Source organism: Corvus brachyrhynchos, unplaced genomic scaffold (genome assembly GCF_000691975.1).
Source record: "Corvus brachyrhynchos isolate BGI_N302 unplaced genomic scaffold, ASM69197v1 scaffold44, whole genome shotgun sequence".
Taxonomy (NCBI): Eukaryota; Metazoa; Chordata; class Aves; order Passeriformes; family Corvidae; genus Corvus; species Corvus brachyrhynchos.
In genome coordinates, this window is record NW_008238359.1 from 493,760 (window position 1) to 509,307 (window position 15,548).

The window sequence follows — 15,548 nt, forward strand, 5'->3', positions numbered from 1 at the left end:
CTGCGGGTGAGTCGCGACCTGCGCCCATCCCGCTCCTCCAGGGTCTCCCCACATGGGTCGGCACCCCTCGGAGGGCCGCGCTAGGGGCATCGGGCGGCCGGGAGAGGGAAGCGCCTAGGCCCAGCCCGGCCCGGGGCACAGGGCCCCGCGGGAGCAGGTGAACTTGCTGGTGAGCGCGGCAGCGGAGCGGCTGCAGTGGGTAAAGAAGGAGCTGGGAGCCCTTTGGCGCTGCCCTCCTTGTCCCCTCGGGGCCGCGCGTACACAGCGGTGCCCCCGGGCCTGTACGGGTGGTAGCAGCTCGAGGCGTCCTTGGGAAGTGACGCGCTCCTGCAGGGAACGCAGCCTTTTGGAGGCTGGCTGAGGATTCCTCTTTTGCCGCTGTCTTACCGGGACCTCTCCTTGAGGGGGTGGAGCAGAGCGCAAAGGGCCATGCGTGTGCCGGGTGCCAGAACCCGCGTGGAATGATCGCAGGGCTGTCTGCTCCCGGTACATAGGACATCGGCTCAGCTTGCTATCTGCTGGACACTGCTTTGTATCAATACAGGGGATTCTTACTGAAAATTTTCTCGTTTGCTTGCTGACCCCGTCAAATCTAGCAATGCAAAAGGCCTCTTTTTTTGGTATTTGTTTCTATTCTGCTTGCCATCTCTAATGATAAACAGTAAGTACAATTTGTATATTGTTCTGGTATAGTTTGCTGAAAGACACAGGCTCCACCGAATTCCTGATGGCATTATTAGCAGTATTCTCACAGCATCTTACCCTGCAAACAGTATCTCTGAATTTTATTTCCTCTGCTTCCAACTTTATAGTCTCAATCACCTGTTGTCCAAAAGTTTGGCATTTAATTGTATGCTGCCTGATGATGAATTTACCTGGTTCTTGACAAACCTGCCGAAGGAATGAGCAGCACATTTACTTTATGTCTGTTTTAAAGCACCTTATTTCTGCTGCATTTATTGTGTGCCTTTGTAGTGTGCAGGATAATATCTGCTTCCCAGATCTTAAACCACCTGCAAATTCCCTTTTCATGCAGGTTGTGTAATCTGCTGCTTACAGCAATCAGCACTGCTATTTCTATGTTCTACCTTCCCTCCCCTCCAGCTTGTTGGCTGATGCTGGTCATAAGTCACATTATAGCTAAGTCTTTCTGTAAAGCACATACACACTTTGCTCATTATTATGTACTTTATGATGGAAATTATCTACTCTGCAAATCTCTCTCCTGTCCTGCTTACATAAGGTGTGGGTAAAGGAGGTACAGTATGATTTTTCAGTAGCCTTGTCAGCCTTATTAAATGCTTTCAATTTTATTTTCCTTTTGTGTTTTTAGTTTTGTAGCGACTGCTGAGAATGTGTGCTCTGTGGGAGGCCTTGAGATGATTTGCTGCCCCCTTTATGTTGTACCTTTTGTTTTGCAGGATTTGTTCCTCTCCCTTTCAATGGAGAGTGACAGTATAGATCCATAATGAGGACCAGCCCTCGCAGGCCCTTAATTCTCAAAAGACGGAAACTGACCCTCCCACAGAAGGATGAATCCAGTACTTCAGCACGAGATGAGAACAGAGGTCAGGATGAAAAGACTCCTAAGCAGGAGCACAGGCAGGAAGATCAACACAACAGACAACCCAGAGACAAAAGGGACTGTGGCCTGCAGAAATTCCCAGCAGGATTGACCATCCTACAATGCCCAACACGCAGGTGGTGGCCATCCCTACAAATGCTGATATCCAGAGCATCATAGAGGCATTGACAGCAAAAGGAAAAGAGTGTGGCAACAATGGACCTAACAAGTTCATTCTCATTAGCGGTGGGGCCGCATCCCGTTCAGCAGCTCCAGCACCATCACAGCATCTCCCATCAGAGAAGAAAGCCAGTGCAGCAATCAAGGCTGCAGATGGTCAAGAAAGAGAGAAGAATGTTGCACAGACACCTGGTCTTGCAGGCAGTACAGCACTCTGGCATTCAGGAGTTGATCCTCTGATTGGACAGGAACAGGAGAGCAACAGTATGTAGCCTTTGCCTGGTTTTTTGTTGGTTTTTTTTTCTTTGTCCTGACAGACAAAGAGATGTGAAATGGGCCAATGCAGCACTTGCATCTTGGTATGCAGTAATTATTAATATTTTGTTAATTGCAAAATAGCTATGGATTTGATTCTAATAATCTACATAGCTTTGCATATGTAGTGAAATCTGAAGAATTATAGAGGATATATTTTTTGGTGGAAGACATCTGAGATTCTGACTTAGGTCTTGTGTTACATCTTTCAGTTCTTGAAGTACTAGATCAACATTGTCCTGTTTTGGTTGGCAGCAATAGTCTGGTTTGAGTGTTTGTTTTTAAGGCTGAAGCTCTTTTCAGAAACTGGGCAACTACGCATGAAATCAGGAATTCAAGGTGAATTCTTTCCACAATATTAGTATTGCAATACCATCTTTTAGAAGTGCGACTGGTTCCTTCCTTTTGACAGCTCAGATGAAGGGGTAGCAGGGCTACTTGTGAGTAAGCAGAGTTATGATGAGGGGAAGGCTGTGGCTGTAGCCTACCTGGACTTCAGTAAAGCCTTTGACACAGTCTCCCATAGCATTATTCTGGAAAAGCTGGCAGCCCATGGCTTGGTCAGGTGCACTCTTCACTGGGTTAAAACTGGCTGGATGGCTGGGCCCAGAGAGTGGTGCTGAATGGTGCTGCATCCAGTTGGTGACTGGTCACTGGTGGGGTTCCCCAGGGCTCAGGGGCAAGTCCTGTTTAATATCTATAATCAATGATCTGGATGAGGGGATCAAGGACACGCAAGTTCACAGATGACACCAAGTTGGTTGGGAGTGTTGATCTGCTGGAGGGCAGGACAGCTCTGCAGAAGGATCTCGACAGGCTGGATTGATGGGTCAAGGCCAGTTGCGTGAATTATGTGAAAGACCAGGTGCTGGGTCCTGCACTTGCATTGCAATGACCCCAGGCAGTGCTACAAGCCGGGGAAAGAATGTCTGGAAAACTGCCCAGCAGGAAAGGACCTGGGAGTGTTGGTTAACAGCAGCTGAACATGAGCCAGTGTGTGCCCAGGTGCCCAGGCCAGTGGCATCCTGGCCTGGATCAGCAGTACTGTGGCCAGCAGGACTAGAGCAGTGATTGTTCCTCTGTACTCAGCACTGGTGAGGCCACACCTTGAGTTCTGTGTCCAGTTTTGGGCCACTCACAACAGGAAAGACATTGAGGTGCTGGAGCATGTCCAGAAAAGGACAACGGAGCTGGTGAAGGGTCTGGAACACAGGGCTGATGAGGAAGAGCTGAGGGAGCTGGGGGTGTTCAACCAGGAGAAAAGGAGGCTCAGGGGGGACCTTATCACTCTCTACAACTGCCTGAAAGGAGGCTGTAGGGCAGTGGGGGTTGGCTTCTTCTCCTAGGCAACAAATGACAGGACAAGAGAGCATAGCCTCAAGCTGTGCCAAGTGAGGTTCATGATGGACATGAAGAATTTCTTCCCTAAAAGCGTTGTCAAGCATTGGAACAGGCTGCCCAGGGAGGTTTGGAGTCACCATCCCTAGAGGTGTTCAAGAAACAACTAAATGCTGCACTCAGTGCCATGGTCTAGTTGACAAGGTGGTGTTTGGCCACAGGTTGGACTCGATGGCCTTGGAGGTCTTTTTTAACCTAAATGATTCTGTGGTTATTATGTGGGCTTGTTATCCCAACAGGCAGTGGCGAGACAATGAGCTCCGTGTTGGACAACAGTCTCACTAACATCCAGTGGCTGGGGAAGATGAGATCCGATGGACTAAATCCCTCTTCTGTGAAGGAAGACACAGAGAAAGAGAATCAGATGCCTCTGCAGGAAAGAGTCAAGGTAAGTAGGAGAATACAAGAATGTGTGCTAAAACTTTTGATAAGGAAGTAATCTACGTGGATCAGAAGACTTGCAAGAATTGGGCATCACTATTTCTATGTAACCTGAGTCTGGCCTTTACTGATTTGAATAGCAGAACCAGGAGGATCCAGGGATGTTCCATGGGCCTTCTTGTCAGCTTCGTGAACATTCATATATCACTCCTGTCTTTCAGACTGAAGAAGAAGCTGCTGCTGCTATTCCTACTGCTGCTGCCTCCTCCTCATGGCAGGATTCAGTGTCAGAACGACCTCCTTACTCCTACATGGCCATGATCCAGTTTGCCATCAACAGCACTGAGAAGAAGCGCATGACCCTGAAGGACATCTATACCTGGATTGAGGATCATTTCCCTTATTTTAAACATGTAGCTAAGCCAGGTTGGAAGGTAACAAGCAGGCCCTCAAGTTGCTGTGGGTGATGTCACATGCCTTCTGGATCAAAATGAAAAGTTATTCCCCAGCCTGCAGAGCAAAATGGAAGCTCATTTAAACATTCCACCCCAAATACACTCAGTCCAGATGTTCACTGTACCACTTCTTGCATCCCTTGTCTCATCCTACTTAAACAAGATGATGGGATGTTTGATCACTGGAGCAAGGATAGGGATCTCAAGAGTAAATAGAATAAGAGACATGACAGGGTTGGCTGGGTATGCTGTGAATATGAAAGTTCAGTATTGTCTGCACTTTGGAAAGTAATCCCTCTGCTAGGGCAGCCATGTTTGAGGTAGGCCTTGCTGTGCTGATAACAAAACTACTGCTTTTCAACCTCCCCCACCGCTTTTTCCCCAGAACTCCATTCGGCACAACCTGTCTCTTCACGATATGTTTGTCCGTGAGACGTCTGCTAATGGTAAAATCTCCTTCTGGACTATTCACCCTGATGCAAACCGTTGCTTAACATTGGACCAGGTATTTAAGGTGAGTTGCCTCGTGCAAAAAAAATAGGACAGGCTATCCAGTTTCTAAATGCCACACTAGCTTGATGCACCTTATTTTAACTGTAAGGTCAAGCTGCTTTGACATCAGCCTTTTTGTAGAAGCTGGTTTCAGTCACTTCACTTGACAAATAGACAAGCTCTGCATTTGAAAGAAAAGGTGCTGTGGCTGTGTGTTTGACCTGGAGCTTCTGTGGGATGTGTTTATTCTTCAGGTTCTGTGCCAAATGTAGTTGTCAGCTTGTTCAACTTCTTTCCATGGGCCTGATTCAAATTCCTAATGAGAAGCTTTCCACTGAGGCCAGCCAGGTGTTCCTATGCTGTTTGATAAGCGTATCCTATGCTATCAGTCACAGGATGGAATTGTCCTAGCCCAGCTAGGTATTTTAGGAAGTACCAATTTGTCAGAGAAATAGAGCTTGGGGGTCTGGTATAGGTGTGTTTATACTCTTGTGCTTTTTGCAGTGGTGGGTAGAATTAACTTTTGTTTGCTCAGATTGTACAATTTTAAAATGTCCCATTTGTCCCCCTCTTTGGTTGATAACTTCATCTTAATTTTTTTCCCTCTCAATACCTTCTGCCACCAGCCGCTGGACTTGGGGTCACCAACATCGCCTGAGTGCTCTGAATCAGTAAGAATTACCCTCTGGCTCGGGGCTTGATCTTCCATTCTCTTCTTGCCAGTCACTGAAGGAAAGGACAAGAGGCTTGGGGAGGGGGACTGGGTCGCTGCTGAATCTACTCATACAGCTCCATGCACACCCTTTGTGGGGAGAGGGGTCTAGCCAAATGTCAACTGCCTTCAGACGGTACAGTCTCTCTAGCTGGTAGAGCTGGACAGCTTTGAGCAACTTGGAAGTCTGCTGCTGAAGTAGGCTGCAAAGGACACCAATAGGCTTCAGAGAACAACCCCAAACAGATTTCTGGTAAAATCATCTCCATAACAACAGTCCAAATCTGTTCTGGGGCTCAGATCCAGAGAGGATACGATCTCTCTGTGCTCCTTTTTCATTTTGGAACCCACTGCATTGTGGCTCTTGGAAGGATGAACCTGTAGGCTGTCGCTCTTGCACTCAGCAGTTTTAACAGTGACGGATTTGCAAGCATCCAGTCAAATGTTTTTCTGACACAGCTACAACCCTGGCCTTCTTTCCATCTGCTCAGAATTCTGATCCCACTGTTGCCTGTGCTATTCCATTTGAACACCTCCCTGGTCTGTGGTTTGTATAGACATCCAATATACAATAAAGCCATCCTATTCATTGTTCCTCAGGCACTGAGGATGCTGAAACCAGGTCACTTCTCAGTAGAGTCTGCAGCTGGAACAGATCTGTCATGTTGTCTCTTTTCCTACACAGCTTTTGGTGGGCAGCTGGCTTTGGGATGGCATGGCTGAAAACCAGCAAGTGGCACAGACCTAGAGCCAGCCTGAGTGCTGGGTGCTAACAACTGCTCTCTCTGCATTAGAGCAGCACAGTTCCCAGTGAGGCAGCAGAATAAATGTGGATTCTTTTCTTTTAATCTTTCTTTTCTCCTTCTCCTCTTACTTATTTCACAATGACTCCAGCAACAAAAGAGTCGTCTTCCAGATCCCCTGAAGAACATGGGAAGCAAAAGTGAACCCCAGAATTCACGTAAGTGTCTACATCAGTCTAGACCACAGAGAACCAATCCAATAAATCTGGGGTACTCTTGCAGATTCCTTTAGGAATACAAGTGGAATGTGTTATCCCAGTTTGCCAGCTTTTATGCTCCTTACTGTTAGGTTTGAAATGGAAAGCAGTATTGTTGTGTCTGAGAGGGTGAGATGGTGGAAATTGGGCACTCAAATGGAGTAAGAGCCCCAACTTGAGGGGTAGGCTCTGCATGAAAGATTATTTATTTGCTTGTTCGTGAGGCTTCTGGCTTGGTATTTGTATCCTTAAAATTAACAGAGAAGGCAAGTGATCTGAGCAAATGTTTGTTTTGGGGTGTCTAGAAGGACTTTCTGTAAGGTGCCTGGTTTCAAGAGGTAGCAGTAGAGGACAGGCAAGAGGCCAGTGAGTCCATTCTTTTCCCTTCCAGGCCGAAAGATGAAGCCTTTGCTTCCTCGTGTCAACTCCTACCTGGTTCCGATCCAGTTTCCTTTGAGTCAGCCTCTTGTCTTGCAGCCTTCTATGAAGGTTCCTCTGTCCATGGCACAGGGAGCTTCCCTTAACAGCTCGGAGACTTTGCAGAGCAATAAGCGCGTGCGCATTGCTCCAAAGGTTGGTTTCTTGATTTCTGAGGAGCTTTGAGGGGGGTTGCGTGGTTCTCTTTTTTTTTCCCTTTGTTTTTTTCTTTTTTTTTGGAGGGTGGGTGAGGAGGGAGCTAGGGAGGGTGTGGGGAATTTTTTTAGGGAGGGTGATTTAGTTTTGATTTCTGGATTTTTTGTTTACTTTTTTTTCCTATCTCTCTTGCCTTCAATGGACTTTTTCTTTGTACGGTTGCTTTGTGCATCTTTACTAGGTGCTCTAAAACTCCAAGCTCCTATTAAGGAACTAGCCAGTGATAATTCTTGCTGTCCTTCACTGTCTCTAGGCTGACTACTACCTACTAGTTTATTTGCTCTAAGGATGTTTCTGTAATTCACTAGAGGAGGGGACTCTATGGCTTGGTCAAGACAATTTTTCTCTACTGCTAGGATGTGAAGAAAGAAGAATGGGAGGAATGGCTTTGTTCTGACCCTAAAACATTCATATTTTTTATAGTTCTATAGACATGTAATAATAAGGAACTTCTGAAAGAGTATGTATTTCATGTAATCTCTTCCCAGAGGATTTCCTATCTGCTGTTTGCTAATTCTGTGAAGTTCCCAGTTATTCTGGGCTCAAGAAAAACAGTTCTTAAACAGATCTTTTTCTTGGCATCTCACTGACTGCTCTTGTATGCTTAGACATTGTAAAGCTGTAGCTTCTTCTGTCCTGTCTAACCATAATCCTATTTTCCTTTGAATGCCTGCTGCTTTATGTTCTCTCCAGCTATGATTGATCTTTCTCCTGTGCTCTTTTTCTTTTGATAACCTCATTTTTTTTTCTCTTCCTTTTCCTTGGTTTCTGGGAAAGCTGTCCTCATTAATTTTGTTATTCCCATTTAGATAATGTAAGAAGAAATCAAAGGGGTTATATTTTTTCCAGAAATATTCAGCTCTCCTTCTGCCTGCACTCCTAGAAGTTCCTCAGAGCAGGAGTGCTCTGGAGGGTATGACTTCCAGACACTTAGAATCCTTTCTATGTGATCTTTAGGCTTCTTTCTATCAACTTCGCAGAGATCAGTCTTGGTCTGTTATGGTTACTGCTTCCTCTTACTCTTTCTGCTGACCTTAAACGCCAGTCTTTCTTTTCTTTCCACTGTTGTTTGGATTTTTGGGTAGGTTAAAGCCTTGCTTACTGACTGCATGTCACCTCTGTTTCATTGTAGATGTCACTGTCTGCAGAAGAGTCACCCTCCTTACCCACGGCTGCTGTCAAGGAGGAAGGTCAAAGTGACGAAGGTTTATTTTCCCCAACCCATTCCGTACAGCACAACAGCTCACAGCCTGGTGAGGAATTGTCTTCTTTCCCTGAGGGTGCCTGTATAAAGGAGGAAGAAGGCTCTCAGCTGGGTGATTGGCTGTCCCCATTTGCCTCAACCGTAACAGTCAAGGAAGAGCCAAGCTTGTTCCTCCCAGACTCATCCACAAAGGAGAGGAAACAATTCACCACACTGAAGTCCCCATCTAAGGCAGTTTCTGACTCTTTAGTTATAAAGAGGAGGGAAAGGCGGGAAGTGGGCAGATCCAGAAGGAAACAACACCTAGCACTGCCTTGTTCAGAAGAACCTGTCCTTGTTTTGCCAGAAAGCAGCAGCTTTGACCCTTTCCGGTTAGGGGCAGACCGTCCCTTCTCGCAGGAAAACCAGCCCCTTGAGAAGGTATCGCAGCTCAGCTGCTCACAGGGAGAAGAGGGGGCCTTTAAAACACCAGTCAAGGACATGTTCAGCAAATTGCCGGTTTCTTCCACTCCCAGCAAAGTCTCAGCCACTACTACCCCATCACTAGAGGGCCTTGACCCCTGGAAGTCTGCTTCCTTAGCCAAGGGAAGTCATGAGCTGGACTTCAGTCCAGTGAAAACCCTTCAGCTGCCATTCACACCCCTCCAGGACAACCAGGACTTGCTGGGTTTTAACAGCACACCCCTTAAAAATCCTCTCTTTGATTCTCCTCGGGAACTGCTCAATACAGAATCCAGTGACATGGTCCATGTGCCCCTCACGAGCTCTCCAGCGTTTATTCGTGACGCTTCCAAGCAATCCTCTGTTGAACTGACAGCCTCTGGCTTTACTGAAAACCGGTCACTCATGGAGGGCCTTATCCTGGACACCATGAATGACAGTCTCAGCAAAATCCTTCTAGATATCAGCTTTCCTGGTCTTGAGGATGAAAATTTAGGAACAGATATTAGTTGGTCTCAGCTCATACCTGAACTGAAATGAACTGGCCTGAGGACTGAATGTGACTTGTTCTGATGTTACAGAAAGCACTCTACTCTTCTGAGATTCATTCATGTAATCTAAGACAACTGATTTTGACTAATTCCTACATCCATGGGAACAGAGAGCATTATTGACTCCTGCTAAGCTGGGAGACAGGCCCATCAGCTGCTATGAGCTTTCTTTATAAGATGCTGTAGACCTTGAGTGGAACAAGATGGTAGAACTTCTCTAACCTTGTGCTGGAGATAGCCTCTCTCCAGGGATTCTTGTCATGAGAACATCTAGGTAGGCCCTGAGTGGCATTTGCTACTCAAGGTACCAGAGGAAATGAACACACTCCTCAGCACAATAGGAAAGAGCCTGGGAACCTCCTCCTAGCTCTGTCCTAATCTGCCTTTACTTTGTTCCTCTATTACTTAGTATCTTCTGTCTAGTGTTAATGGCTGTAAATACTGTACATTCCTTAAATTAGCCCTTAATTATAATAATAATTTTATTATTGTAGGGTCATGGGAATATTTGGCCTGGTAAGGGCTTGACCTAGAGTGTGTTGTCCATGTGTTCACATCTCTTGTATTCTTCTACCCTAGTTGAAAGGCCAATTTTCTTTTTTTTTTTTTTTTTTTTTTTACTTCAAAACCACATTGGTCTAGGTTGTTCTGAAGGTCACTGGGGCAAAGACCTGAAAAATTGCCAATATGTGACCAAAGTGAAACTGAAAGAGGTTATCTGGATTGCATCATAAAATCTTAGTTTGGCTTCTTTTTCCCAGGCTGGAATGGAGAAGAGCTTTCCACCAAGCCATATAGCTCTTCTGATTCCAGAGGTCTGTTATGTACCTAGAGGACTAGGTAGAGACACTGTTGCAGTAAGATGGACCTCTATTGAATGGTTAAAGCTGCCCTCATTACAGACAGCAGTTGAAGATGTAAAAAAGAACCTATAAAGGGAATACTGATGTTTCCTCTGAAAAGTGGCCTCTGGAAATACAGTGTATGTATCTCTTGGTGCAATAAAACACCTCAGAATGCTCTGGAGCTTCTGTCATAGGAGATATTGCCATGGCAAAGATCTGATCCTTCTGCTTGCAGACAAATGGTGACTCCTGTATCTACATACTCAATAAAGCTTCTGTGGGAACACAGCTGAGTGTTATCTGTACTGCTCCTAGCAGCATGCTGGGGTTGGGCCATAGCATGAGCAACCCGTGCTTGCTTATCTTGTGTGTGCTTTGTGATCACTGAGTGAATAATCATTAGGACATTTTCAGTATTCCTCAGGCCTTGTTGGCCAAACCACGTTAGATTTGGTTACTCAACCCACTGCTTCATACTCAACCCAGTTTTTCCTGCTGCTTACAGGTAAATCCTGACTTTCCAAGTCAGAAGCATACAAACTTAGCCTAAAACATCACAACACCGCCAGCAGACTAATTTCTGTGACTTCTAAATGTAAAACAAATATCTCTTGAAACTATTTCTACCTTACCCTATAAACATAAAACAAGTTTTAGATGTGTGTGGTTTTCAGAACTGCAGTTCTCTTGTGCACTTGTTAGAAGATATTTGCCCTCATACAGTGTTTCAAGAACTTTGGTTTAATTGTTATTATTTCAGTTTTTTCTGGGATTACAAGGCTGCAGAAGGGGCCTGGTTTAGGGCACACTATCTGCTAGTACATCTTACACAGCTGTCAATGCTCAACTTGGTTTTCTCAAAGCACCCTATCTCCCTTTCATCTCACTTCTATCTCCTGAGAGGGTGTGTACATACAACTGACACATGAGAACCAGGTAACTAAGATCATGTCTCCAGCAAATACTGAAATGTTCTTGTCCTTGATGCTCCCCTGCTGTCCTTGTCAGCTGAGGTGCTTTGATGGCCACCTCACATTTTATTTTAAACATAGTAGTGCCAAAGTTTCATTTCCCCTCTTGTAACGTATTCCAGTGAGAGCACTGCTCAAGGGCAATTATATCAAAAAAGGTGGGAGGAACAACAGAAAAAATTTCATTAAGCAATTCTGCCTCTTGCTCCCAGAAGCGATGTCCAAGTGTTTTGGCCAAACTAATTCAAAGCACCAGCTGGTGAGGATGTAATCACAAAATATGACTATTTCTCTCCATCTACGTTAGCCTGATCTTCTGCCTGGATCCTTTTCTTAAGGAAAGGCAATTATCACCTGTCCCTCTGCAGGCTCAGTATTAGGGTTATAGTGTAGAGGTGTGATCTTGTCAGACAGGGGATGCCTCTGTCCACCCTCGTGCAGTGAGAGCAGAGCCTTACCTCATGTCTTCTCATGAGCCCAAGAGCAAGAAGGCACAGTTCCTCACACCCTTTGCGTAGCACTCCCAGGGCTTCCCTGAGTAATGTGCAGGAGCATCCCAGGACTGTCCTTGAGTCCTTGTAATAGACAAAGCTGTTTAACACCTACCCTGTGAAAGCAAACACTAGTACAAGATAAAAATTTTAAGAGATCTGGGACATGCAGATCTACAGGGAGCCAGCAAGTGCTGTGGATGCTCTGCTCCTCTGACAACTCTGCTCAATACCTGGAGTGTGACAGATGCAAAGGAGGAAGTAATTCCTTCTCATTGGTTGAGTGGGGTTCCTCCCACTATGTTTTGTCAGCTGAAAAGGACTGGATGCCCCCTGAGATGAGGTAAGCAAGGATGATTGCCACCTTTTTGCTTTTGCAACTTGGCTGGTAGGGGAAAAACTCAATCACTTCCCAATATGGAAGAAAAGAGATCCTGTTTTACATTGCAGCAATCTTTTTATGAGGATGTCAGGCCTTTGTTACTCCAAGAGGGCAGTCTAGCTCTTAACAAAGGTGAAAATTTCTTTTTTAGTAAAATACCTGACTTCCTCTTTAAAATGCACTATAGGTTCAGAGAGAAAAATGACTGGCTTGAAAAATGTGAGCTGGTTCCTGAACAGAAACAGCTTCCCTCCCTACTCCCCTTTTCTCAGAAGAGGTGAGCTACAACTGGATAAAAAGATATTCAGGGCATAACAAAGTATTAGCTGCCTGAGATTAAGAGGAAAATGTCCTGCTTCACTACCCATCTCAGACTGGTTTCTTGCTTTGAAACAAACAGAGCTTTAGAATGCCAAGACCATGAATCTGAACTGCTGCTGCAGGTCAAATGACACATTTGTCCTTGCGTTTCCATTTTCTTGGAAAAATAAATATGATAAATACCCAGTTACAGTTTACAAGCAATACAGGCAAAAGATTATGCAAAGCAGATTCTCTTCCACATCTCAAAATCTGTGGGAAGTCATTATATAGAGCACAGTGATGAACTGTTTGCATACAAATATATAATCAGAATTATTTATCCTCCACATCTGCTTTTTTTTTTTTTTTGATGTACCAAATTTAAAACCAGAAACCTCTAATGATGTTATTTAAGAAAGCCAAGGAAAACAGCCAGCACAAATTATTATTAAACTACAGTCAGGCATGGATTTATGCTCCAATGCCTGCTGTTGGTCTCTATTACCTTCTCACGGATGTGTAGGAGGTGGCTGCCAATAGGGCCTCTGTTTATTTAGCTGAGTAATTTGTAGAAGGTAGGTTTTCTGTACTCATCTGTGGTTGCAAACAAGAGACTGGCTCATTAGAACCCTGACTGTTTAATGGATGGACCAATTTTCCAACAGGACAAAAAAACGCCTCATCTTCACTGGACTTCAGAAGAATCTCTTAATATTGTTGACATTTTCTATAGAATGTTTTTCATTACCAGGATGGTATCTTTTCTTGGTGCAGTGTATTCTTTCACATTTGATGTATTTTTCTGTAAATTTTAATAAAGACAAAGTTTTGGATAATGTCATTATGCAACAGGCCAGAACATTCCATCTCAACTTTTTCTCACCAAGTAACCTGTCTAGATTACTTATACATTTTGGGGTTTTTATTCTGAATTCTGAGATTACATGTTTGTCTGTGAACAAAGCTATTTTGGATTGTGGAACTGTGTTCCAGCTGAAATTTCTATTGTGGATAATGCATGTATATTGCAAAGCCCTGTAACACTTGATTTAGGAGTACTTATATGAGTCTGATGGTCTAATCTGTCCTGAGTTATCAACATGTATTTTCCACTTTAGGCTTCACTTTAGAAATTCTTCTGTTTGAAGCAGTTTTGCCTGCCCTCATGGTAGCCTTAAAGTTTTGGACAATTTGATATATTTAGCATCTAATCCAATCCCTCCATGAAGGGAAGGAATGTCAGGAATGCAGCAGAACTGACACCATAAAGCTTGGAACCTGCGGGATCACTGAAGATGCCTTCAGCATCAATATGGTTTTCCAAGTATTTGCAAGTAATGATGTCAATCTGTAGCTAATTAGTTCCTCACAGTCTGTTCTCTGCTATGCATACCCATGGGACTGGCATGCTACAGTGATAAGAGCTGTTTTGCTGTTTCCCATGGCTGACTCTCAGCTTTTATTTGTTTGCTGTTTTTACTAAAATCTAGAAGTCAGGAGATCATGAGATAATCTCAGTTGCCTTTTAAATCATACCAAGACCTAGCCATCAAGAATGTAACGAACAGCTGGTGCACGTACAAATGCAGCCTAAAGGCTAGGAAACCAAAGGAGTCCAGTATTTAAAATCAAAAATAAAATTACATTGTTCCAGCAGCATTGTTATCCATCAAATCCCTGGGGTGATAACACATCCCTCTGTCACTGTCATTGTGTACACAAAGCTGCTTCTGCACTAGAAGTACGACTGTGCTGGTGATTCCATCATAAAATCCTGAATTGTCTGAGGAGAAAATAGCCATACTGAATATCAGCCTCAGGTACAGCTATACTTATTCTACTGTGGAGAGAAGGGGCAGAGAACACAGGGAATACAGTCCAAGCAGCCCAATTGCTTCTATAAATGAGATCACAAGAACATTTTGCTCAGATTAGAGTACCCCTTTGTAGCAAACCTTTTCTTGAAAAGACCTAGTACCTCCCTGCTTTGTAAGGATTTTGTCAGGGTGCCCTTCTTGGCTTTGATGTTTTTTTTTTTATGAGCTGAGTGAAAATTTTCCAGTTTTTGGCTGTTATAAATATTCTTTAAAAAAATCTATTTCACATCCTTAGCAGAGTCATCTGGCAACTGAAATCTGAGAAGAGATTTATTCAGTACAGAGTGTGCCCCAGCACAGACCTGCTGGAGTGTACGGAGATTTCTTTCTGAACTTGTTCTTCGCGACTGCCAGCAGATGAGCATGGCAACATGAGGTCTCTTGTGTCCCAGGGACTTCTGCTGGGCTTCAGGGAGTAGATGATACAAAGAAAGATCTTGATGAGATGAAGATGTCTTAAAGAGTCAAATAGAGACAGACCTCAGATGACAAAGAATCATAGAATCGTCAGGGTTGGAGAATACCTTTAAGATCATCAAGCCCAACCATTAACCTGACACAGCCAAACCCACCACTAAACCATGTCCCTAAGTGTCACAATCTACACATATTTCAAATACCTCCAGGGATGGTAACTCAGCCACTTCCCAAGGAAGCCTTTTCCCAATGATCGATAATCCTTTCAATGAAGAAATCTTTCCTAATATTCATTCCAAACCTCCCCTGGCACAACTTGAGGTTTGAGAGCATAAAGAGTCAAAGGTTGGATAAGGACCCTCGTAGTTACAGATTCAACAGTCCTCAGGTTTAAGACTGGGGTAAAATGATCAGATACCACAGAAAACCATGAGATCTATGAAATACTTATTTCTGGTCTTGGGTTTGACTCTTTTACAAGGGGTGAGCTCAGTGCCTTGCACGTAGCAGCAAGGAGAAAATACAGTGTGGAAAAAAAGCCAATTCACTAAGCAGGACTGAGGCATTGCCCCTCAAGAGCCATCCACAACAGGAGCATGACTTTAAAGATTTAGTCTGCAAACACTGAAGCTTGAATTACTGCATTTCTAAATAAAAGTTTGCCTGAACAAGAGAACAGGAGGTGGGCTGCAACACCCTTTAGAGTGGCTGACTCCCCCACTGCTTAAGTTAATTTCAGCAAGTTATACTGCTGACTGATGAAGAACTTGACTGATCTCAACTGCTTTAAGATGCAAAAGAAGCCATTTACAAACAAATAAAACAGGAAACATCACAGTACACCTGGCAAGTGCTCATAGGAAAGTTTTCCACAGCCACTGGTGGCGGACTCTGAAAGTAAAACCTATCCCCAGAGGAAATGACACTGGAGGCAAA

At 44.3% G+C, this 15,548-nt stretch overlaps 1 protein-coding gene across 1 annotated transcript; it reads left to right on the plus strand.

Moving 5' to 3' along the window:
- The first annotated feature begins 204 nt into the window (after positions 1-204).
- FOXM1 (forkhead box M1) lies at positions 205-10,459 on the plus strand. The gene is given in 9 exon segments (XM_008634876.2): positions 205-1,670; positions 1,673-2,008; positions 3,697-3,845; positions 4,060-4,272; positions 4,679-4,807; positions 5,412-5,456; positions 6,392-6,458; positions 6,889-7,070; positions 8,263-10,459. Coding segments are annotated over 9 exon segments (2,376 nt in total). The 5' UTR covers positions 205-1,468; the 3' UTR covers positions 9,316-10,459.
- Positions 10,460-15,548: the final 5,089 nt, after the last annotated feature.